This window comes from Oncorhynchus nerka, linkage group LG8 (genome assembly GCF_034236695.1).
Source record: "Oncorhynchus nerka isolate Pitt River linkage group LG8, Oner_Uvic_2.0, whole genome shotgun sequence".
Taxonomy (NCBI): Eukaryota; Metazoa; Chordata; class Actinopteri; order Salmoniformes; family Salmonidae; genus Oncorhynchus; species Oncorhynchus nerka.
In genome coordinates, this window is record NC_088403.1 from 40,169,914 (window position 1) to 40,196,251 (window position 26,338).

The 26,338-nt window shown below is 43.6% G+C and overlaps 1 protein-coding gene across 1 annotated transcript in view; it reads left to right on the forward strand.

Annotated features, from left to right (window-relative positions):
* Positions 1-26,338, forward strand: part of si:dkey-183c6.8 (protein O-GlcNAcase) — a 62,310-nt gene that overhangs the window by 25,578 nt on the left and 10,394 nt on the right. The window contains exons 7-17 of the mRNA XM_029666402.2: positions 8,322-8,436; positions 8,607-8,761; positions 10,241-10,327; positions 10,589-11,046; positions 11,643-11,817; positions 11,982-12,038; positions 12,170-12,255; positions 14,097-14,201; positions 14,631-14,722; positions 14,914-15,097; positions 15,291-15,450. Coding sequence (XP_029522262.1) covers positions 8,322-8,436; positions 8,607-8,761; positions 10,241-10,327; positions 10,589-11,046; positions 11,643-11,817; positions 11,982-12,038; positions 12,170-12,255; positions 14,097-14,201; positions 14,631-14,722; positions 14,914-15,097; positions 15,291-15,450 — 1,674 coding nt within the window. The remainder of the gene's footprint in view (positions 1-8,321; positions 8,437-8,606; positions 8,762-10,240; positions 10,328-10,588; positions 11,047-11,642; positions 11,818-11,981; positions 12,039-12,169; positions 12,256-14,096; positions 14,202-14,630; positions 14,723-14,913; positions 15,098-15,290; positions 15,451-26,338) is intronic.

A 26,338-nucleotide genomic window follows, 5' to 3' on the forward strand; every position in this document is an offset into this window, starting at 1 on the left:
TCCTATTTGTATTAATGGCTAATTATTTATATCAAACAAATCGGGTAATTTTTCCATCACACATGTTTACCTTGGATCAGCCTTTCCGAATGGTACTAAAAACAAACAAGAAAACCAGAAATATACTAAATATTTCCCATATTAACATAGTGTATTCAGACCCCACAACCTTTTCCACATTTTGTTACGTTACAGCCTTATTCTAAAATGGATTCAATAAAAAATGTTCCTCATCAATCTACACACAATACCCCATAATGACAAAGCAAATAGTTAAAAATATATATTTTGTAAATTTAGAAAAAGTACAGAACCTTATTTACAGAGGTATTCAGACCCTTTGCTATGAGACTCTGAAAAATTGAGCTCAGGTGCATCAGGTTTCAATTTATCATCCTTTACATGTTTCTACAACTTGATTGGAGTCCACCTGTGGTAAATTCAATTGATTGGACATGATTTTGAAAAGCATACACCTGTCTACATAAGGTCCCACAGTTGACAATGCATGTCTGCACCAAGCCATGCGGTTAAAGAAATTGAACAATCGGGGGAGAAGGGCCTTGGTCAGGGAGGTGACCAAGAACCCGATGGTCACTCTGACAGGGCACCAGAGTTTGTCTGTGGAGATGGGAGAACCTTCCAGAAGGACAACCATCTCTGCAGCACTCAGGACTTTATGGTAGAGTGGCCAGATGGAGCCACTCCACAGTGAAAGGCACATGACAGCCTGCTCAAGATTTTCTGGTCTGATGAAGCCAAGATTAAACTATTTTGTGCATTTCAGGTAAAATAACAACTCAATGTTTATATCCCAGGACAAATTAGCTAGCAACCGCAAGCTAGCTAAATAGGACAATTTAGCTAGCAAGTGCAAGCTGAATTGCCATACATGTTTAATGCTTTTCGACCTGTCCCCAAATTAATATAATTGGTTCAGAGTTTTTTATATTTTAACCTGCGTGTTGTGATTGTGTTTGATGTGGGGGAACAAAATCAATTCATGCACGATGGCTCACGCGCGCAGCTGGTTTAGGTTCAGTTTTAGAGGATCTCATGTCAGATGTCTACAGGTTAATCTGCCTCCCCTAAAGCCTATTCGCATAGGAAGTTGCTATAGACCACTGAATGCTAAACGTCAGTATTTGGACTATGTGTGAAATACTCGATAATGTATGTGACATCAACAGAGGGGTATATTGTCTGGGTGACCAAAAGATTGACTGGTTGTCACCAAGTTGTCCACTCAAGCAGTAAATAATACTTGCAATCTGGTTCAGGTTATCAGTCAACATACCAGGGTATTTACAAACAGAACTGGAACTAAGTCATCCACATGGATCGACCACATCTTTACTAATGCGCCCAAAATCTTCCCTAAAGCAGTATCCAGACCCATTGGATAGTGATCCATAGTGATCATAATATAATAGCCATATCTAGAAAAAACTAAGTTCCAAAGACTGGACCTAAAGTGGAGTATAAGCAATCATACAAGAGGTTTTGCGATGTCATAGTTGTGAAAAATATTTGTTGGTCTGATGTGTGTGATGAGTATTTAGGAAATTGGTGTCTTCTGGTTACTTATAGGCATGCGCCCATCAAGAAACTGACTGTTAGAACTGCCAAATCCCCATGCATAGATGAAGAATTTTAAAACTGTATGGCTGAGAGGAATGAGGCAAAGGGAATAGCAAATAAGTCTGACAACACAGCAGATTGGCAAACATACAGTAAATTGACAAAATATACAGTGTCTTCAGAAGGTTTTTTACAAATGTAATTAATTAAATAAAAAATGAAAAACTGAAATATCTTGAGTCAATAAGTATTCAACTCCTGTGTTATGGCAAGCCTTAATAAGTTCAGGAGTAAACATTTGATTAGGTTAAAAACTAAGTTGCATGGACTCACACTGTGTAATAATAGTGTTTCACATGATTTTGAATGACTACCTCATCTTTGTACCCAACTCATACAATTATCTGTAAGGTCCTTAAGTCGAGCAGTGAATTTGAAACGCTGATTAAACCACAAAGACCAAGGAGGTTTTCCAATGTCTCGCAAAGAAGGGCACCTATTGGTAAAAATAAAAAAGCAGATATTGAATATCCCTTTGAGCATGGTGGTTATTAATTACACGTTGGATGGTGTATCAATACACAAGTCACTACAACGATACAGGTGTCTTTCCTAACTCAGTTGCCGGAGAGGAAGGAAACCTCTCAGGGATTTTACCATCGGGTTTAATGGCTGTGATAGGAGAAAACTGAGGATGGATCTACAACATTGTAGTTACTCTACAATACTAACCTAATTGAGTGAAAAGAAGGAAGCCTGTTGAAAATACAATTATTCCAAAACATGATTCCTATTTGCAACAAGGCTTTAATCTGTTGCTTCTACCCGGGACGCTTGCGTCCCAACTAGAGCTCTGGAAATGCAAATGCGCTACGCTAAATGCTAATAGTATTAGTTAAAACTCAAAAGTTCATTAAAATACACATGCAGGGTATCGAATTAAAGCTACACTCGTTGTGAATCCAGGCAACAAGTCAGATTTTTAAAATGCTTTTCGGCGAAAGCATGAGAAGCTATTATCTGATAGCATGCAACACCCCAAAAGACCCACAGGGGACGTAAACAAAATAATTAGCATTTCGGCGTTACACAAACCGCACAATAAAATAGAAAACATTCATTACCTTTCACCATCTTCTTTGTTGGCACTCCTAGATGTCCCATAAACACTATTTGGGTCTTTATTTCGATTAAATCGGTCCATATAAAGCCTAGATATCGTTATATGTAGACTGTGTGATAAACGAAAAAAACATAGTTTCAAAACGTAACGTCATTTTTTTAAATTCAAAAAGTCGACGATAAACTTTCACAAAACACTTCGAAATACGTTTGTAATGCAACTTTAGGTATTAGTAAACGTTAATAAGCGATAAAATTCATCAGGAGGCGATGTAAAGATTATTAGCTGTCCGTCTGGAAAAATGTCCGGCTAGAAACTCAACGAAAATATCCGGTCCTAGACCGGATTAGATACGGTGTCCTGTATGTGTTTGACCAAGAAAAAACTCGAAGGGAAATGACAAGACTCTAGACACCCTGTGGAAGCTGTAGGTACTGCAACCTCAGTCAATTAATTGTGGTTCACGTTTATCAATGGGTTCAAAGTAGCGCATGGATATATTTTCCCCATTTTCAGTGATCAGTTTTTCCTGTGCTTTTCGATGTAAATGCCGTTCTGGTAAAGCCACAGCAGTGATTTAACCAGTTTTTTAAACGTCTGAGTGTTTTCTATCCACACAGACTAAGCAAATGCATATACTATATTCCTGGCATGAGTAGCAGGGCGCTGAAATGTTGCGCGATTTTTAACAGAATGTTCAAAAAAGTAGAGGGTCGACTGAAGAGGTTAAAGTAAAACTGCAAAAAAATGTGACAAAGCAATTCACTTTTTGTTGTGAATACAAAGTGTTATGTTTGGGGCTAATCCAATACAACATGTTACTGACTACCACTCTCCATATTTTCAAGCATAGTAGTGGCTGCATCATGTTATGGGAATGCTTGTAATCGTTAAGGACTGGGGAGTTTTTCAGGATAAAAAAGAAATGGAACTAAGTACAGGCAAAATCCTAGAGGAAGATCTGGTTCAGTCTGCTTTCCACTAGACACTAAGAGATTAATTCACCTTTCAGCAGGACAATAACCTAAAACACAAGGCCAAATATACACTGGAGTTGCATACCAAGAAGACGGTGAATGTTCCTGTGTGACCGAGTGACCGATTTTGTGATATCCAATTGCAACCCTGTCTCATCGCTGCAACTCCCCAACAGGCTTTGGAGAGGTGACGGTTGAGTCATGCGTCCTACAAAACATCACCCGCCAAACTGCGCTTCTTAACACCCGCCCACTTAACCCGGAAGCCAGCTGCACCAATGTGTTGGACTAAACACCATTCAACTGACGACCAAACCCTCACGACGCCTATGGGACCTCCGGTCACTGCCAGTTGTGACACAGCCTGGGATCGAACCAGGAGTCTGTAGTGACGCCTCAAGCACTGCGACGCAATGACTTAGCACTGCACCACTCGGGAGGCCATATGCAAACATTTCTGCAAACATGTTTTCACGTTGAAAAAAGGCTGTAACAAAACAAAATGTGGGGAAGGGGTCTGAATAGTTCCCGAATTCGCTGTAAATCAAAGAGTATGAATAGTTTCTGATGGCATTGTAACTAAACAAAAAGAAGAAGAAAGTATTCTATGGAACAAAGAAATTATATAAAGAATGATAGTAAAAAGATTTGGAGTACCTTAAATGAAATTCTAGGCAAATAAGCGAACTTGGCTCAGTCTTCCATTGAGGCAGACTTGTTCATAACAAAACCCTTTGATATTGCCAACCACTTTTAATAACTTTATTTGTTGACAAGATATGCGGACTTAAGCATGACATGCAAGCAAAAAAAGCTGAGCCTTCATATTTATGCATAACGAACTAAATAATGAAATACAAGCACTGTAGTTTTGAGTTCCGCGAAGTTGGTGTGGAAGAGGTAACGAAATTGTTGTTATCTATAAATAAGGACAAGCCACCTAGTACTGACAATCTGGATGGTACATTTCTGAAGTTGGTAGTGGAATACATTGCGACTCCTTTTTGCAACATCTTCAATTTAAGCCTGGAATACGGTGTGTGACCTCAGGCATGGGGGAAGGCAAAGGTCATTACACTGCCCAAGAATAGCAAAGCACCCTTTAATAGTTCAAACAGCCAACCAAACAGCCTCTTGCCGGTGCTTGGAAAACTTTTCGAAAAAAGCTTCTCTATTGCAAATTTGGTTGAGTGGGATGTACCGCAGGGCAGCCGGCTTTGCCCATTAGTGTTTTCTGTTTCTACTAATGACCTTCCACTGACCCGTGGCTACTGAGCAAGTTGAGGAGACAAAACTCCTGAGTGTAACCCTAGATAGCAAGCTACCATGGTCAAAACATAGATAGACACAATGGTTGCTAAAATGGGAAGAGGTCTGTCCATGATAAGGCATTGTTCTGCTTTCTAAACATCTAAATCAACCAGGCATGTCCTACAGGACCTAGTTTTGGCACACATGGACTACTGTCCAGTTGTGCGGTCATGTGAGGGCAAAGAAGGACATAGTAAAATTGCCGTTGGCCCAGAACAGAGCATCACATATTGCACTTAGATGTACACGGAGGGCGAATGTCAGTGGTATGCATGTCAATCTCTCCTGGCTCAAAGTTGAGGAGAGATTGACTGCATCACTATTGGTATTGTGTGTGAGGTGTTGATAGGTTAAAGGTACCAAACTGTCTGTTCAAGTAGTTGGCACACAGTCCGGACACTCATCAGTACTACACAAGTCTTGCAGCCAGAGGTCTCTTCACAGTCCCCAGGTCCAGAACAGAGGCTGGAAAATGCACAGTATTAAATAGAGCCATGACTACATGGAACTCTCTGCCACAGAGAGATATTTGGAATTCACATGTGAAAAGGTTAAGCTTCTGCTCTTAGGAGGGGAGGAGGAAAGGGGAGGCATGATTTGATTTGCCTTGTAGCTGTCCCAGAAGGGGGTGTAGCAATGGTCAAGAGTGCTTGATGAGCGATTAGCACAGGAGATGTTGATACAATTTTTGTAGTATTTTTTTCCCTCAGATTTTCTTTTCTCCAGCTACAATAAATGCAGCCTCAGGATATAAATTTTTCAGTTAGCATTTCCAGTGTAGTTCCTTGAGAGCCATCACACTGTCTGCTTGAGGGGATATATACAGGCACAATCATTTGTTTTTGAATGAAGCAGCTGTCTGTTCTAGCTAGCTATGTTGTGCTAACTGGCAAATGGCGACGCTAACATTAGCTAGCAAGCAAACTGGTTGTGTGCATTGTGCTGGATTTGCCACCCCATTCGTTTCATGTGAAGTGTAGCTTGCTAGCTAACTAACTAGTGCACATTCATCAAACCTGACAAAAAAATCCTTCTTCAAGCATTAAACTCCTTAGCTAGATGTAAAGACTGGCTCTAGAAAAAATATATGTATTATGTAGCTTTATTGTTTTAGCAATTGTACTAAGCCCCGTCAGTGAGAAGAAGAAAAAAACAGGCCAGGCTAATCCATTCCCTCGTTATTTTTCTTCCGTTCCCAACATAAAAACCATGCTCTCAATATAAAAATGTGTTCCCTCAACATAATAACGTGTTCCCTCCTGCCAGTTTATTCATGCGCATGTCCTTATCATGGATTGATCACAGTTAAATGAATTCTACTTCAATCTGGGCTTGAAATAGAAAGATTTTCTTTGAATATGTTACTGAGAGAAATCTATTTCCAGTTTCAGTGTTTTCATATGCCTCTGAATCATAAGAGCAAATAATGGGTCACGGGCGTGCAAAACCACTCAATTAGGTGCAATGATGCACTCGCATCCCTGCGCTAGGCAGGTATTCCATCTGGCTCTGCTTCATTACCTTAGCTGTTCTACAGTATATCTATACTTTGGGGGAGTTCATTAACTACCTATCCTTCTGATGAAATGGATGGGATTACACTGAAAAAAGTGCCTTTTTTTCCCCTTTTTGTTGTCACTCCTGTCGGCTCTCATGTGGAGGTTTTTGGCTCAGTCAATTTATCTGCCACTAACGAGCATTGCGATTCTGCAAGTAGAAACGACAGGTTCGTCAGTACCATGTTGGTACGCAGCACAGTACGTATTTTGTTCTAGCAAGAGAAGGAACGGCCTCCTACTGTGCTAAGTACCGATCAGCAGTGAGATTTTTCAATCTTAGATTGCTCACAGTGTTCTCCAATCTCAAAAAAACATTTTAGAGAATGTGCCATTATCCTCGCAAGGTGGGGTATTGAAACTGAGGTGTCAATACTTTTGACCTATCTTTTTTATTGTTTACAAATTTTGGGGGGCATACAATATAGCTTCAGTATTTGTATTATTTATTTTATCATCTTTTTTGCTAATATTTTTGAAGGGTGCCACTAATTATGGACCTGGCTGTATATGTAATGTACACTGCTCAAAAAATAAAGGGAACACTAAAATAACACATGAAATATTCTTATTAAATACTTTATTCTTTACATAGTTGAATGTGCTGACAACAAAATCACACAACAATTATCAATGAAAATCTAATTTATCAACCCATGGAGGTCTGGATTTGGAGTCACACTCAAAATGAAAGTGGAAAACCACACTACAGGCTGATCCAACTTTGATGTAATGTCCTTAAAACAAGTCAAAATGAGGCTCAGTAGTGTGTGTGGCCTCCACGTGCCTGTATGACCTCCCTACAACGCCTGGGCATGCTCCTGATGAGGTGGCGGATGGTGTCCTGAGGGATCTCCTCCCAGACCTGGACTAAAGCATCCGCCAACTCCTGGACAGTCTGTGGTGCAATGTGGCGTTGGTGGATGGAGCGAGACAAGATGTCCCAGATGTGCTCAATTGGAGGTCTGGGGAACGGGCGGGCCAGTCCATAGCATCAATGCCTTCCTCTTGCAGGAACTGCTGACACACTCCAGCCACATGAGGTCTAGCATTGTCTTGCATTAGGAGGAACCCAGGGCCAACCGCACCAGCATATGGTCTCACAAGGGGTCTGAGGATCTCATCTCGGTACCTAATGGCAGTCAGATGGCGAGCACATGGATGGCTGTGCGGCCCCCCAAAGAAATGCCACCCCACACCATGATTGACCCACCGCCAAACCGGTCATGCTGGAGGATGTTGCAGGCAGCAGAACTTTCTCCACGGTGTCTCCAGACTGTCACGTCTGTCACATGTGCTCAGTGTGAACCTGCTTTCATCTGTGAAGAGCACAGGGCGCCAGTGGCGAATTTGCCAATCTTGGTGTTCTCTGGCAAATGCCAAACGTCCTGCACGGTGTTGGGCTGTAAGCACAACTCCCACCTGTGGACGTCGGGCCCTCATACCACCCTCATGGAGTCTGTTTCTGACCGTTTGAGCAGACACATGCACATTTGTGGCCTGCTGGAGGTCATTTTGCAGGGCTCACCTGCAGAACCACTCCTTTATTGGGGGTGTCTTGCTAATTGCCTATAATTTCCACCTGTTGTCTATTCCATTTGCACAACAGCATGTGAAATTTATTGTCAATCAGTGTTGCTTCCTAAGTGGACAGTTTGATTTCACAGAAGTGTGATTGACTTGGAGTTACATTGTGTTGTTTAAGTGTTCCCTTTATTTTTTTTGAGCCGTGTATTTTATAATATATCATTTATTTTGCTTCTCTCCCCCCAGGTAGTAAGGTAATCTCTAGAGAGCTGAGTGTGGAGGGTCTGTCTGAAGTACAGTCTGTCCTACACCGCCCTCCTCTGGTGTGGGACAACCTGCATGCAAATGACTACGACTCCAGGTAGGATAAGATGAAATGAGATGAGAAGATAATGTAAGGTCTTCTATATTTTGTCTGTATATTTTGTTTATTGTAAGACATTGTCAGCACCATTTCACCAGGTCAAATTATTGGTACATGCCAATGTACTTGGTGAATAAGGTTAACTCTTATTGTGATTCTGATTCCAGACGTCTCTTCCTGGGTCCCTTCAAGGGTCGCTATCCCCAGCTTGCCACCCAACTCCGGGGCTTGCTACTTAACCCCAACTGTGAGTTCGAGGCCAACTACATACCCCTGCACACGCTGGGGACTTGGTACCGCACTGGGAGGAAGGAGAAGAAGGGTAAGAAAAGGGGTGAAGGAGGGGAGTGGATGAGGGATGGGGGAGGGAGAGGGAAGAGATGAGGGGGAAGGAGGCAGAGGGATGATAGTGGGTGAGGGAGGGAGGGAGGAGGCAGGGAGGAGGCAAGGAACATTTTGGACAGATAAGTGACATGGTGTTAGAGAAAAACACACACACTGGGTACACTGACACTATCAGAGCAGCAGACCCTTAGACTAGCCCTACCCACAGTGACAACATCATAGAGGGATTGGGGGGAGGAAGGAAGGGGGGCGAGAGGAGGGGGAAGGAGGGATGGGGAGGGGGGCAGGGAGGAAGGATAGATGCGAGAGAGGAGGAAGGTTGATGTCAACTAAATATTTTTGGACAGATAAGCGACAGGGTGTTATAGATAAACACACACTGGGTCCACTGACACTATCAGAGCAGTAGACCCTTAGACTGACGTTATCTACAGTGACAACATCATAGAGGGATTAGGGAGAGAGAGGGAAAGGAGAAGGGAGAGAGAAGGAAAGAGGGATGCATTCAAGAGGGGAAAGAGAATTTAAGCACAAAAGCATGAGATCAAAAAGACAAGTGAGGGGTGAAAAAAAGGAAGACATGAAGTGAGTGAGGTCAGAAAGGAAGGATGGAAGAGCGATGTACAGTAAAGGAGAAAGAGAAGGATAAAGAGACAATTGAGAGAGTGAGTGTGAGAGGGAGTGAGTGTGAGAGGGAGTGAGTGTGAGAGGGAGTGAGTGTGAGAGGGAGTGAGTGTGAGAGGGGGTGAGTGTGAGAGGGGGTGAGTGTGAGAGGGAGTGAGTGAGATAAAGAGTGGACTGGAGCGTGTGAGTGGGCTGAGAATCAGAACACTCAGTGCCTCCACACCCCTAGGGGTAACCGCTATCACCAGGGTTACGATATAATGTTGGGGGTCAGGCCAGTGTGATACATGATCTGACTGGCTCATTATATTTGCTTTGCAAAAAATGTATACATTTTACTCAAGTTCTGACTGAACTACTTTTCACATACATTTTGACAAACCATGTGTGTCATATCAAATCAAAATGGTTAGCAGCGTAGCGAAATGCTTGTGAGTCTAGTTCCGACAGTGCAGCAATATCTAACAAGTAATCTAACAATTCCACAACAACTACCTAATACACACAAATCTAAGTAAAGGATTTGTCTGTATCATCATATATGGATGCACAATGACCGAGCAGCATAGGCAAGATGCAATAGATGGTATAAAATACAGTATATACATATGAGATGAGTATTGCAAGATATGTAAACATTTATTAAAGTGGCATTATGAAAGTGACTAGTGACTATCCATTAGTTTTTTTTTTGTGTGTGTGAGTGAATGTGTATTTCTCACCATAGTGTGTATGTGTTTCTAACAATGATGTGTGTGTGAGTGAATGTGTATTCTTCATCTTGGTTTGTGTGTTCCTAACCATGGTGTGTGTACATATATGGTGTGTGTAGATGAGGAGCACCAGTACTGTCCAGAGATGGCGCTGTCTACTGCACTGCACGACTGGATGGAAGAGCTCAGCCAACCACTGCAGCCAGGTTGTGTGTGTGTGTGGGTGGTACTCAAAAGATCTCAACTCAGCTTGATCTCAACTGTTCATCCTGATGTGGATTCAGATCTGTGTCAATTCTAATTCTACCAATCTTCTCATTCTAATTCTATAATTCTCATTTTAATTATACTCATTCAAATTCTATACTTGTAATTCTATAATTCTACTCATTCTAGTTTTATAATTTGAATCATTCAAATTCTATAATTCTACTTATTCTAGTTCTATATGTGTGACTTCTCCACAGGTCGCCAGAGCAGACAGGCAGACCAGAGGTCATCGGGTCAAAAGTCGGGGACCCTAGAGAGTGAAAACTGTCACCCCACCACCAGAGAAGGTCGCCCTAAACCCCCTAGAGAAACTCCGCAGGGGGACAGCCCTCCCCCCTCCAGCCCTGAGGGAGAGGAAGGGGTGAGGAGGGGGGAGAAAGAAGGAAGGAGTGAGGGAGGAGACGGAGAGGAGAGAGAGAGGAAACTCCACAACAACCAGTTCCAACAAGGGCCAGGCCAGCCAAGGAGTCCAGGGGGGGTTCTTTGTGTTGGGAAGGCTCCTCTAAGCGAGTCCCAAATCCGTCTGCTGGTAGGTCTCCACTACCTTCCCCATGAGCACGGCCCATCAGCCCAGAGATTGTTACAGGACCTCACCTGGCTCAAAGAACACTGCCACCTGGTCAGCGCCAATGACAAGAAGGGACCACCGCAGAAGGTCTGTGTGTGTGTGTGTGTGTGTGTGTGTTTGTTTGTGCCCATTTACTGAATCTGATGGCAGCTCAACTGTATGTGTGTGTATGTACACTATGTAAAAAAATAACATTGTATTTGTGGCACAGCGGTCTAAGGCACTGCATCTCAGTGCTAGAGGTGTCACTACAGCCACCCTGGTTCGAATCCAGGCTGTATCACAACTGGCTGTAATTGGGAGTCCCATAGGGCGGCGCACAATTGGCCCAGCATCGTTGTAAATAAGAACTAACTTCTTAACTGACTTGCCTAGTTAAATAAAGGATACATTTTTTTTTTTTTATTGTTCACATGCATCGCGAACAACAGGTGTAGACTAACAGTGGTGCTTACTGATGGGGCGTTCCCAACAATGCAGAGAGAAAAATAGAAAAGAATAGAAAGATAATAACACTGGGAATAAATACACAATGAGTAACGATAACATGGCTATATACACGGTAGACCAGTACCGAGTCGATGTGCAAGGGTACGAGGTAATGTGTGTGCACCTGTGTGTGTGTGTCTGCATGCTTTGTGTGTGTGTGTGTGTGTGTGTGCCTTCATGCTTGTGTGTTGCAGGCGGAGGAGTGGCGTGGCCGAGCGGCTGGGTTCCTAGGTGTGTGTGAGGAGATTGCAGCGCTGCACAGTAGTGTTGTGAGTGGAGTGAGCAAGGCCGTGCTGTATGACCTTTACCCTTACGTATGGGACCTCAGAAACACTGCACTGGTGGCCAAGGCCTTCATCTGCTGGCTCGGTGAGTAGAGGGGGGAGGGAGGGAGAAGGAGAGCGAGAGAGGGGCTAAGGACAGAAAAAACATTTTAAACTTGGATAAAGCATACACTGTAAGATTTACTATACTCTCTTTCTCTCCACCTCTCCCTTTATCTGTCCTCCCCCCTCTCTCTCTTTCTGTCTAAGATGGGCGTGTGTTGAGCGACAGCTCTCCGTTGGGTTCCTGGAGGAACTGCTTCCACTGTGAGTAGAGGTGACTCCTGACCCCTCAACCCTGATCCCTCAACCCTGAACCCTCATTGGGTCGTTATAGAATTGGGCATGGTCTTCCTTAAATGCTGTGTGATTGACAGGTGGGTTCTCATCTATGATAGGGTGCGGGACGACCACGGGGGCAGAGTTACTGGGGGTGGAGTCAGAACCCTGGGTGTTCAAAGGGGGAGTGTCCGGAGAGTTGCAGGTAGGACCGTGTGTGTGTGTCTGTATGTGTACGTGTCAAACAAATCTTATGTCACATGAACGTCTTTAGCAGATGTTATTGTGGGTGTAGCAAAATGCTTGTGTTTCTTAGCTCCAACAGTGCAGTAATATCTAACAATACACACAAGGAATGGAATTAAGAATATATAAATATTTGGATGAGCAATGTCAGAGCGGCATAGACTAAGATATAGTGAAATAAGATACAGTATATACATATGAGATGACTGATGCAAAATATGTTAACATTATTAAAGTGGCCAGTGATTTCAAGTCAATGTATATAGGACAGCATCCTCTAATGTGCTAGTGATGGCTATTTAACAGCCTGATGGCCTTGAGATAGAAGCTCTTCTTCAGTCTCTCGGTCCCATTTTGATGCTCCTGTACTGACCTCGCCTTCTGGATGATAGCAAGTTGAACAGGCAGTGGCTCGGGTGTTTGTTGTCCTTGATGATCTTTTTGGCCTTCCTGTGACATCGGATGCTGTAGGTGTCCTGGAGGGCAGGTACCTTGCCCCCGGTGATGTGTTGGGCAGACCGCACCACCCTCTGGAGAGCCCTGCGGTTGCGTGCGCTGCTTTTGCCATACCAGGCGGTGATACAGCCTGCCAGGATGCTCTCAATTATGCATCTGTAAAAGTTTGAGGGTTTTAGGTTTCAAGCCAAATTCTTCAGCCTCCTGTTTTATTTTTATTCATTTTTTAAACCTTTATTTAAGTAGGCAAATCAGTTAAGAACAAATTCATATTTACAATCAGGCCTACACCAGCAAAACCAGGACGACGCTGGGCCAATTGTGCGCCGCCCTATGGGACTCCCAATCACAGTCGGTTGTGATACAGCCTTCTTCACCACACTGTCTGTGTGGGTGGACCATTTTAGTTTGTCAGTGATGTGTATGCTGAGAAACTTGAAACTTTCCACCTTCTACACTATGGTCCCGTTGATGTGGATGGGGGGTGCTCCCTCTGCTGTTTCCTGAAGTCCACGATTCACTCCTTAGTTTTGTTGCTGTTGGGTGAGCGTTTATTTTCCTGGCACCACACTCCCAGGTCTCGTCATTTTTGGTAATCAGGACTACTACTGTTGTGTCGTCTGCAAACTTGATGATTGAGTTGGAGGCGTGTGTGGCCACGCAGTCATGAGTGAACAGGGAGTACAGGAGGGGGCTGAGCACACATCCTTTTGGGGCCCCAGTCTTGAGGATCAGCACAGTGGAGGTGTTGTTTCCTACCTTCACCACCTGGGGGTGGCCCGTCAGGATGTCCAGGACCTAGTTGTACAGGGCGGGGTTCAGATCCAGGGCCTTGAGCTTAATGATGAGCTTGGGGGGTACTATGGTGTTGAATGCTGAGCTATAGTCAATGAACAGCATTCTTATTCCGATTGGTCAGACCAGCGTTGAATAGTCCTTAACACGGGTACTTCCTGTTTGAGTTTCTGCCTATAGGAAGGGAGGAGCAAAATGGAGTCGTGATCAGATTTGCCAAAGGGAGGGCGGGGGAGGGCCTTGTAGATATCCCGGAAGTTGGAGTAGCAGTGGTTGAGTGTTTTAGCAGCACGAGTACTACAGTCAATGTGTTGATAGAACTTCGGTAAAGTTTTCCTCAAATTTGCTTTCTAAAAATCCCAGCTACAATAAATTTGGCCTCAGGATATGTGGTTTCCAGTTTGCATAAAGTCCAGTCTGTGTGTATTATGTCATATAATTTAAGCGCATGTATAAGAGAATATATTCATTTAAAATACATTAATTTTCCATGTATTGTGTCTTGCTTAATTTCACGAGCTTGTTTGACATTTTATGTCTGTCCTACAGATGCTTCTACCTATAGGCAGTAACAGTGAACTGTTCAGCCACCCTCCTCCTCTCTTCCCCACCTCACGACTCTACAACATACGACCCTACCACAACAAGGACAAGGTGAGAGGACATTTACACACACACACACACACACACACACACACACACACACACACACACACACACACACACACACACACACACACACACACACACACACGTCGTTCTGTCAGCTGACTGACTCTGTATTGTATGGTGACTTTCTGTGTGTATACATTATTTTTGTTATATATTATTATGTTATATATTAAGCCCATGACGGTTCTATGGTCGAGAGCTGCCAATACCCTAGACCAGGGACTTGCAACTCCAGTTCTCAGGGGCCTGATTGGTGTCACACTTTTGCCCCAGCCTCAGCTAACACACCTGACTCCAACAATCAACTAATCATGATCTTCAGTTTAGAAAGCAATTAGTTTAAATCAGCTGTGTTTGCTAGGGATGGGGAAAAGGTTAAACACCACTCGTATTATACCTCCTGTCCCCTAGGCGGAGCTGTATTGTATGGTGCGCCAGCTTCAACAGGGAGCCCAGGGGAGCCCTGATTCCAGTCCAGCACATCCTGACCTCATCGGAGACAGGTGTGTGTGTGTGTGTGTCTGTTCCTATGCTATGAGTCGAGCCAAGCTGTACTGAGCTGGCTTTGTTATGCATGGTTCAGGTCTGCAGAATAGTGTCAAAAGGGTATGTGTCTCTGAGCGTGCAAGCTTGAGGACAAATTATTAACAGTTTGTGTGCCTGTGTATTTATATGCATGTGTGTGTCCCTGCAGGTGTCTGGGGCCCTGCCTGGCTTTGTGTCCTGAGTACAGCATGGTGCTGGAGGATGAGCTAGGTGTGTGTGGGTGTGTGTTGGGTGTCGTAGATGTTCGTTCCTTTGCCAAGCGCTGCCAGACTTGCTGGATGCCCGCCATGAGAGATAAATACCCACCACGCACCGGACATGCCAACTCACAGGTTAGAACAAACAAACACACACACGCAGGTAAGAACACACATATAACACACACACACTCATTCTCTCCCCCATCCCGCTCTCTATCCCTCTCCCCTTCCCTCTCTCCATCTCTCTCTCCAACCCGCTCTCCACCCCATCCCCATCCCTCTTTCTTATGTATTATCTAACTCCAGTTCCCCCCCTGTCCTGTAGGAGGTGTTGCAGCAGATGGAGGAGGACCAAGGGGAATACCCAGACTCTCTTCTCTACCACTTTCCCTCCCAGCTCCGTCTGGACGCTTTGCCTGACCTGATGGACATCAGTGTGACCCGCTGCCTGCTAACCGCACTCCTCACTGCCCTTAAAGCCAATGGTGAGAGTGTGTGTGTGGCGATGGGTTGAGTGAGTGTGGTGTGTGTGTGTAAGTGGACGTCAGTGTGAACCCGCTGCCTGCTGACAGCTTTATTTACTGCACTGAAAGCCCACTGTGTGTGTGTGTGTGTGGGTGTGTGTGTGTGTGGCGATGGGTTGAGTGAGTATGGTGTGTGTGTGTTTGTGTGTAAGTGGACGTCAGTGTGAACCCGCTGCCTGCTGACAGCTTTATTTACTGCACTGAAAGCCCACTGTGTGTGTGTGTGGGTGAGTGTGGTACATGCAGACATTGCCTTTTGAGGATAACTGTCTGTCCTCGATGGTTTAGGCCCAGGTATAAAAAGTTACAATGATTTATTGAATTATTTATTGGTTATAGACTCCCCTGCATATATATTTGGACAGTGAAGCTAAAACGTATAATTTGGCTCTATACTCCAGCATTTTGGATTTGAGATCAAATGTTTCATATTAACACCTTTTTATTTTAGGATATTTTCATGCAAATCTGTTTTACTATTTAGAAATGAAAGCACTTTATGTATCTAGTCCCCCTATTTGAAGGTGTCATCAGTTCAAATTCACTTATGTAAGGGAAAAACGCAGACATTCTGTACATTACCTTGGAAATAATGGACGACGTAGCGGCACAAGGTCGGAGCCGAGTCCCTTTGCGGAGTACATTTTTCCAAGGTAATGTGCATAACGGAGGCGTTTGGCCCGCGAATACCACAGTTGGCAAAGAAAATAATACTGAAGCACACATTTAGGGGTAGAAATAAATATTTTGTGTTGATATTTACATTTTTAAAAGACTTCATACTTATTCATATTTTGGTTGCTAGAGAAGCGACCCAGTATTTTGATATTTATGGTCGCAGCCCAGTTGTTTGTTCTATATGTTCTGTTGCCATGCTTGGTGGAAACGTCCCTTGCTTCCTAGCTAGCCAACTAGTTACGGCTAACACAGTCACCTCTGCAACCAGAATTACAGCGAAGTAGCGGCATTTGAGTTTGTTTAAGCTGTTTTCTATTGACATTCATTTGGATACATCCGTAACAATGAGCTGATGATGCTTGATTTTGCCTGGCATAGCTAGAAAAGTTTTTCTTCTCGTCAGCACTGTTCATTATGGGGAGATCGCATTGCATATCAAACTCTAGGCTAGAAGCTAGCTAAATAGTTTGTTGCTAGCAAACCTGCCAATCTGACTGCCAAATTAAAAAATAGTAGTTGCTGACAACAGCTGGTCAAACTAGAAACATTTGGGAATATTTGACAGCAAAGTGCCACTTGCGTCATGACTTGCAACAGTAGGGACCAGAGAAATTCATGTTCATCACTCACCATCTTAGATCATCAGATGCTCAAAAACAAATAAATGCTGCTGGCTATCTACGTTTTTCAAATCAAATCAAATTGTATTGGTCACATACACATGGTTAGCAGATGTTATTGAGAGTGTAGTGAAAATGCTTATGCCTCTAGATCTGACAGTGCAGCAGTATCTAACAGGTAATATCTAACAATTTCACAACAATACCTAATATCTAACAAATAACGCAACAAAACCTAATACACACAATTTAGTAAAGGAATGGGATAAGAATATATAAGTATAAAATATATGGATGAGCAGTGACAGAGCGGCTAAGATGCAATAATAGTAAAGAATGTATAGTGAAGGATACAGTATATACAGTTGAAGTCGGAAGTTTACATACACCTTAGCCAAATACATTTAAACTACGTTTTTCACAATTCCTGGTATTTAATCCTAGTAAAGATTCCCTGTTTTAGGTCAGTTAGGATCACCACTTTATTTTAAGAATGTGAAATGTCAGAATAATAGTAGAGAGTGATTGATTTATTTCAGCTTTTATTTCTTTCATCAAATTCCCAGTGGGTCAGAAGTTTACAAATACTCAATTAGTATTTGGTAGCATTGCCTTTAAATTGTTTAACTTGGGTCACACGTTTTGGGTAGCCTTCCACAAGCTTCCCACAATAAGTTGGGTGAATTTTGTCCCATTCCTCCTGACAGAGCTTGTGTAGGCCTCCTTGCTTGCACATGCTTTTTCAGTTCTGCCTGCAAATTTTCTATGGGATTGAGGTCAGGGCTTTGTGATGGCCATCAACTCATCCCTGACCGCTGGCTACGTCCCTTCTGTCTTCAAGAGAGCAAGAGTTGCACCCCTTCTGAAAAAACCTACACTCGATCCCTCCGATGTCAACAACAGCTGCTAAAGCCACTTTCTACCACTCTAAATTCCAAGCATCTGCCTCTAACCCTAGGAAGCTCTTTGCCACCTTCTCCTCCCTCCTGAATCCTCCTCCCCCTCCTCCCCTCTCTGCAGATGACTTCGTCAACCATTTTGAAAAGAAGGTCGACGACATCCGATCCTCGTTTGCTAAGTCAAACGACACCGCTGGTTCTGCTCACACTGCCCTACCCTGTGCTCTGACCTCTTTCTCCCCTCTCTCTCCAGATGACATCTCGCGTCTTGTGACGGCCGGCCGCCCAACAACCTGCCCGCTTGACCCTATCCCCTCCTCTCTTCTCCAGACCATTTCCGGTGACCTTCTCCCTTACCTCACCTCGCTCATCAACTCATCCCTGACCGCTGGCTACGTCCCTCCCGTCGTCAAGAGAGCGAGAGTTGCACCCCTTCTGAAAAAACCTACACTCGATCCCTCCGATGTCAACAACTACAGACCAGTATCCCTTCTTTCTTTTCTCTCCAAAACTCTTGAACGTGCCGTCCTTGGCCAGCTCTCCCGCTATCTCTCTCAGAATGACCTTCTTGATCCAAATCAGTCAGGTTTCAAGACTAGTCATTCAACTGAGACTGCTCTTCTCTGTATCACGGAGGCCCTCCGCACTCCTAAAGCTAACTCTCTCTCCTCTGCTCTCATCCTTCTAGACCTATCGGCTGCCTTCGATACTGTGAACCATCAGATCCTCCTCTCCACCCTCTCCGAGTTGGGCATCTCCGGCGCGGCCCACGCTTGGATTGCGTCCTACCTGACAGGTCGCTCCTACCAGGTGGCGTGGCGAGAATCTGTCTCCTCACCACGCGCTCTCACCACTGGCGTCCCCCAGGGCTCTGTTCTAGGCCCTCTCCTATTCTCGCTATACACCAAGTCACTTGGCTCTGTCATAACCTCACATGGTCTCTCCTATCATTGCTATGCAGACGACACACAATTAATCTTCTCCTTTCCCCCTTCTGATGACCAGGTGGCGAATCGCATCTCTGCATGTCTGGCAGACATATCAGTGTGGATGACGGATCACCACCCTGAACCTCGGCAAGACGGAGCTGCTCTTCCTCCCGGGGAAGGACTGCCCGTTCCATGATCTCGCCATCACGGTTGACAACTCCATTGTGTCCTCCTCCCAGAGCGCTAAGAACCTTGGCGTGATCCTGGACAACACCCTGTCGTTCTCAACTAACATCAAGGCGGTGGCCCGTTCTTGTAGGTTCATGCTCTACAACATCCGCAGAGTACGACCCTGCCTCACACAGGAAGCAGCGCAGGTCCTAATCCAGGCACTTGTCATCTCCCGTCTGGATTACTGCAACTCGCTGTTGGCTGGGCTCCCTGCCTGTGCCATTAAACCCCTACAACTCATCCAGAATGCCGCAGCCCGTCTGGTGTTCAACCTTCCCAAGTTCTCTCACGTCACCCCGCTCCTCCGCTCTCTCCACTGGCTTCCAGTTGAAGCTCGCATCCGCTACAAGACCATGGTGCTTGCCTACGGAGCTGTGAGGGGAACGGCACCTCAGTACCTCCAGGCTCTGATCAGGCCCTACACCCAAACAAGGGCACTGCGTTCATCCACCTCTGGCCTGCTCGCCTCCCTACCACTGAGGAAGTACAGTTCCCGCGCAGCCCAGTCAAAACTGTTCGCTGCTCTGGCCCCCCAATGGTGGAACAAACTCCCTCACGACGCCAGGACAGCGGAGTCAATCACCACCTTCCGGAGACACCTGAAACCCCACCTCTTTCAGGAATACCTAGGATAGGATAAAGTAATCCTTCTCACCCCCCTTAAAAGATTTAGATGCACTATTGTAAAGTGGCTGTTCCACTGGATGTCTTAAGGTGAACGCACCAATTTGTAAGTCGCTCTGGATAAGAGCGTCTGCTAAATGACTTAAATGTAAATGTAAATGTCATTGTCCATTTGGAAGACCCATATGCGACCAAGCTTTAACTTCCTGACTGATGTCTTGAGATGTTGCTTCAATATATCCACATACTTGTCCTCCCTCATGATACTATCTATTTTGTGAAGTGCACCCTCCTGCAGCAAAGCACCCCCACAACATGATACTGACACCCCCGTTCTTCACGGTTGGGATGGTGTTCTTCAGCTTGCAAGCCTCCCCCTTTTTCCTCCAAACATAATTATGGTAATTATGGCCAAACAGTTCTATTTTTGTTTCATCAGACCAGAGGACATTTCTCCAAAAGTACAATCTTTGTCCCCATGTGCAGTTTCAAACCGTAGTCTGGCTTTTTTATGGCTTTTTTTATGGCGATATATTGATATGACTCGTTTTACTGTGGCTATAGATACTTTTGAACCTGTACAATGTTTTTTCAGAGGTCTTGGCTGATTTATTTTGATTTTCTCATGATGTCAAGCAAAGGCACTGAGTTTGAAGGTAGGCCTTGAAATGCATCCACAGCTACACCTCCTTAGGCTATCAGAAGCTTCTAAAGCCATGACATAATTTTCTGGAATTTTCCAAGTTGTTTAAAGGCACAGTCAACTTAGTGTATGTGAACTTCTGACCCACTGGAATTGTGATACAGTGAATTATAAGTGAAATAATCTGTCTGTAAACAATTGTTGGGAAATTACTTGTCATGCACCGACTTGCCAAAACTATAGTTTGTTAACAAGAAATGTGTGGAGTGGTTGAAAAACGAGTTTTAATGACTCCAACCTAAGTGTATGTAAACTTCCGACTTCAACTGTACATATGGCATGAGTAATGTGAGATATGTAAACATTCTTAGTGGTATAATTAAAGTGGCATGTGTTCCATTTATTAAAGTGGCCAATGATATCAAGTCTGTAGGTAGGCAGCCGCCTCTCTGTGCTAGTGGTGGCTGTTTAACAATCTGATGGCCTTGAGTTTGAAAAACAGCTTCTATCTCCCTGTCCCAGCTTTGATGCACCTGTACTGACCTCGCCTTCTGGGTGGAAGCGGGGTGAACAGGTAGTGGCTCAGGTGGTTATTGTCCTTTATTATTGTTTTTGCCTTCCTGTGACATCTGGTTTTGTAGGTGTCTTGGAGGGCAGGTAGTTTGCCCCCAGTGATGCGTTGTGCAGACCGCACCACCCTCTGAAGAGCCCTGTGGTTGTGGGCTTTGCAGTTACCGTGCCAGGTGGTGAAACAGCCCGACAGGATGCTCTCAATTGTGCACCTATAAAAGTTAGTGAGGGTTTTCAGTGACATGCCACATTTTTGTCTTTCTTCACCACACTGTCTGTGTGCGTGGACTGTTTCAGTTTGTGGGTGATATGTACACCGAGGAACTTAAAACTTTCCACCTTCTCCACTGCTGTCCCATCAATGTGGATAACCCCCTATCCACATTGATGGGACAGCAGTGGAGAAGGTGGAAAGTTTTAAGTTCCTCGGTGTACATATCACCCACAAACTGCTCCCTTTGCTGTTTCCTGAAGTCCACGATCATCTCTTTTGTTTTGCTGACATTGAGTGAAAGGTTATTTTCCTCACATCCTTCCTATAGGCTGTCTCGTTGTTGTTGGTAATCAAGCCTACCACTGTTGTGTCGTCTGCGAACTTGATGATTGAGTTGGAGACGTGCATGGCCACGCAGTCGTGGGTGAACAGGGAGTACAGGTGGGAGCTGAGAACGCACCCTTGTCAGTGTTGAGGATCAGCGGAGTGTAAATGTTGTTTCCTACCTTCACCACCTGGGAGTGGCCCGTCAGGAAGTCCAGGACCCAGTTGCACAGGGTGGGGTCGAGACCCAGGGTCTCAAGCTTAATGATTAGTTTGGAGGGTACTATGGTATTGAATGCTGAGCTGTAGTCAATAAACATCATTCTTATATAGGTATTCCTCTTGTCCAGATGGGTTAGGGCTGTGTGCAGTGTGATGACGATTGCATTGTCTGTGGACCTATTGGGGCAGTAAGCAAATTGGAGTGGGTCTGGGGTGACAGGTAGGATGGAGGTGATATGATCCTTGACTAGTCTCTCAAATCACTTCATGGTAACAGAAGTGAGTGCTACGCGGCGATAGTCGTTTAGTTCAGTTACCTTAGCTTTATTGGAAAAAGGAACAATGGTGGCCATCTTGAAGCATGTGGGGATTGGGATAGGGGTTGATTGAATGTGTCCGTAAACACACCAGCCAGCTGGTCTGCGCATGCTCTGAGGACGTGGGCTGACAGCCTTGCGAGGGTTAACACGTTTAAATGTTTTTCTCACGTGGGCCACAAATCGGGTTTCCTCATAGGACCTGCATTTGTGCAGTTGTTGGTTAGAAGCTCTAACTTTACAGCAAGTGCAGTCTGCATGAGTAGGCGCATATTGCATCATGATTGCAAGGTGTCCCGATATCTTTTCCAACTTTCCCATTATCTGGTTTTAATGTCCATTCTAGAATGCATTCTAGCCAATCAGAAACGAGTTTTCAACAATGCTGTGTGATGGGTTCTGACTTCGAAACTAGAAATATTGTTAATCCTCAAGTATCCTATGGAAATCAGAAGTGCCACACTCTGGTTTCTACACCAGAAGTTTATGGTTATGTGTAAGGATCAAGACAAGAGACCGAGGACAACCATCCAGCTCACCAACAGATCTACACGGGATCTTCTCTGGAGGCGAGCGAAGAATTGGGAGTTCCTCATCAAGCAAAATTTGAGGTTCATGAGGATCTGACCTCCGCGGACAAAGTGACAAGAGAGAAACTGTGGCTGCAGCTCAAAAGGCAGGGAAAACTAATTTTTTTTATCGGTGCAAGAGTGATCATCGATGGGAAAGAAATGCGTCCAAATCTGAACATTTGAGAGAGATCCAGTCTAACTCGGACAGAACTGGCAGGCCAAAAAACGGCCTAATTGCCAGGTGAAAAGCTGCCTTTTATTATAAAAAATGTACACAAACACTTAAATGAGAAAAGGCTGACCTGAGAACTGGTAAACTGAACACTAACTATAGGTAAATAACTGCTTATTGTAAAGTCTACACAATGTCTCCCCCTTGTGGGAGTAAGAATTCTTTGGTAACTTTATGACCTATATTTGTTTGTTTCTGTTGGAGAGGATAATAATGGGATGGAAATCCTTTTGAGTTACATATCCTTAGGAAAAGCTTATGTTAGCATAACAATGTTATTGGTTGAATTTGGTCTTTATCTCTTTGTTCAATTAATGTCAGGGGTATTTGTAATATACTCAAACGTAAGACTATGTTCCTGTATTGCAAATGGTTTAATGCAGACTTTTACATTCTACAAGAGACTCATGCGTGTTCTTCCGATCTGTCTTTTTGGAAAAATCTATGGGGTAACGATATATGGCAACATATGGGAAGGTCATCAGTAGTAAGACTCACCACTCTGGACGTTGATTAATTTTGCCAGTGAATTTCAAAAATGAAACCTTTTTACTAGGGAATATTTATACAACAAACAAAACAACAGGATATTATTTCAAGAATTTGAAGAAGCGTTATTGGATATCAAAATGATCTTAGGTGGAGATTTTAATTCTGTATCTAATGTGATGACTGACAGATATCCCCCTCCTAACAGATCCAGCATTGTTAATCCTGAGTTTAATAATCTATGTCTCGGTCTTGGATTAGTCGATATTTGCATATCTAAATATCCTGATAGAAAGGATTTCACTTGGAGTAACAAGGACATGTGCAGACAGTCAAGAATGGACTTCTGGTTGATTTCTAATTCATTAGATAATACTGTAGTCAAGGAATCAATTGAACAATCAATTCTTACTGATCATAAAGTTATATTCTTATCTTTAAATATGAATGGATCTGAAGCTAAACCGAATCGGAGTTATTGGAAACTCAATAGTAGACTGTTGGAAGATGATAATTTCAAGATGAATGCCAAAGATAATATACAAGACAATTGGAGGAAAGCCCAACTATTTAAGTCTTATGGGAAATATTGGGAATGAATGAAGTATGAAATAAGACAAACAGCCATGAAGAGAGGTAAAGAAATTGCTTAACTTAAAAGATTGAGGGAAGATACATTTAAGGAAATACTTTCCCTAATCTCTATGGAAAACCTTGATGAAGAAGGAAAGGGTCAGTTATTCTCTTTACAACTAGAAATGGACTGAATGTATGAAGAGAGCAAAAGGGGCATTTGTAAGATCAAGAAGGAGATGGTTGGAGGAAGGTGGAAAAAAAATACAAAATACTTTTGCAATTTAGAGAAAAAAAACTGAATTTACATTATTCACAAGCTTAATATAGATGGCAAAGGAAATGAAAACCCCCAAAGATATTTCAAAATATGTTTCAGAATTCTATGGTAACCTTTATACCAGTAATGCCTATCTTACTAGTGACATATCTGCCTTTCTAGACTCTGTCAAAGACTATGCAAAATTCATAGCTAAAGTCTTCCAAAAGTCTTGATGAAATTATTTCTATCAATGAAATATAACAAATGTATCAGCAAGTTAAAAGAGAACAAATCTCCAGGGAATTCTTTGAAATTTTCAGGAGGATATTGTGGAATTTATATTTAATGTTTTTAAGGAGGCAATTGATTTTGGGGTCCTGCCTGTTTCCTTGACACAAGGCCTAATTTCTGTAATACCCAAACCAAACAGAGATTCTATGATGTTAGAAAATTGGAGACCAATCACATTAATGAACAATGATGGAAAGCTACTTGCATCATTGTCAAAGCTACTTGCCTTGACCAAATCATTGATGATACCCCAGTCTGGTTTTATGAAGGGCAGACATATATGTAATAATATTTGAGTAGTTTTGGACTTGATCGACTACAATGAGCACATTATTGTAGATGGCTTTATTTTATTTGTAGACTTTTACAAGGCATTTGATACAGTTTAACAATGTTCTTTTTGAGACTTTTCGATTTTGGGGTTTTGGTCAATATGTGTAATTCAGACACTTTACAATAATAGTAACAGCTCTGTTAAATTATCCCATGGAACTTCACAGATATTAGACATGGAAATAAACAAGGATGCCCAATTTCTCCTTTCTTATTTTTATTGGTCACACAAGTTATGGTGCTTCATATAAATAAGGATAATTTTAGGAGTATTCAGATGCAGTGGGGCAAAAAAGTATTTAGTCAGCCACCAATTGTGCAAGTTCTCCCACTTAAAAATACGAGAGAGGCCTGTAATTTTCATCATAGGTACACTTCAACTATGACAGACAAAATGAGAAAAGAAATCCAGAAAATCACATTGTAGGATTTTTAATGAATTTATTTGCAAATTATGGTGGAAAATAAGTATTTGGTCAATAACAAAAGTTTGTACAAACACAATGCACCAAATTGTTGTTAGAGTTGTCCCTAAATGTACTATTCTTCTTTTAGGAGAATATAACAATACTCCAAGTGCAACTGTTGAATACGTTTTTTATTTTTTATTTATTGTACCTTTATTTAACCAGGCAAGTCAATTAAGAACAAATTCTTATTTTCAATGACTGCCTAGATAACAAAAATGGCTGGTGGCTTTGGTCAACTATTTCAAGCTCGAGTGCTATCCTGGTTGAGTCAACATTGATGCAGATGCACTGTCTAGAAGACCGCACCCCTGCAGCAATCAAGAGGATGACTGGATTGAAGTTCCAGGTCTTGGTGTCAAAAGCCAACTGTCGGACCATTGCTATGGAGGTGACACCGTCTGACATCCAAAACTGTGCAGCCGTGATGTTAGGAGTCACCCCAGAAGCATTGCCTAATGCCCACGTGAACCTCATAGGTTCACATAGTCCTTACCTGTCTCAACTGGATGTTGCAGAGCTTGAGAGAGCCCAGCAGAGTGATCCTGTGATATCTCATGTCATGGGAGCTGTGAAAACAGGAAATTACCAATGTGCCCCACTAGAGTTGGAGTGTATAGACTTCCTCTCTCTGAAGAATGACAGTGTGCATTAGTAACATCACTCTAATGACAGATCACTTCACTCGCTATGCCCACTAAAGACCAGAAAGCCAGCACTGTGGCCAAGGTGCTTTGTTAAATGTCCATTATGGCCTGAATTCCTGCATCAACTCTGATCAGGGACTTTGAAAGTAGACTCCTGGCTGAGATGAAGAAGTCATTCACATCGCCATACCATCCTCAAGAAAACGCGCACTGCTCTATAGGAACTCTTTTTAATTTTTTTATTTTACCCCTTTTTCTCCCCAATTTCGTGGTATCCAATTGTTTTAGTAGCTACTATCTTGTCTCATCGCTACAACTCCCATACGGGCTCGGGAGAGACGAAGGTTGAAAGTAATGCGTCCTCCAATACACAACCCAACCAAGCAGCACTGCTTCTTAACACAGCGCGCAACCAACCCGGAAGCCAGCCGCACCAATGTGTCGGAGGAAACACCGTGCACCTGGCAACCTTGGTTAGCGCGCACTGCGCCCGGCCCGCCACAGGTGTCGCTGGTGCGAGATGAGACGAGGATATACCTACCGGCCAAACCCTCCCTAACCCAGATGAGGCTAGGCCAATTGTGCGTTGCCCCACGGACCTCCCGGTCGCGGCCGGTTACGACAGAGCCTGGGTTATTGGCAGAGTCTCTGGGTTCGCGCTGCAGTACAGCGCCAGCTGTGTCACCAGAGACTGGTGCGGCCTTAACCACTG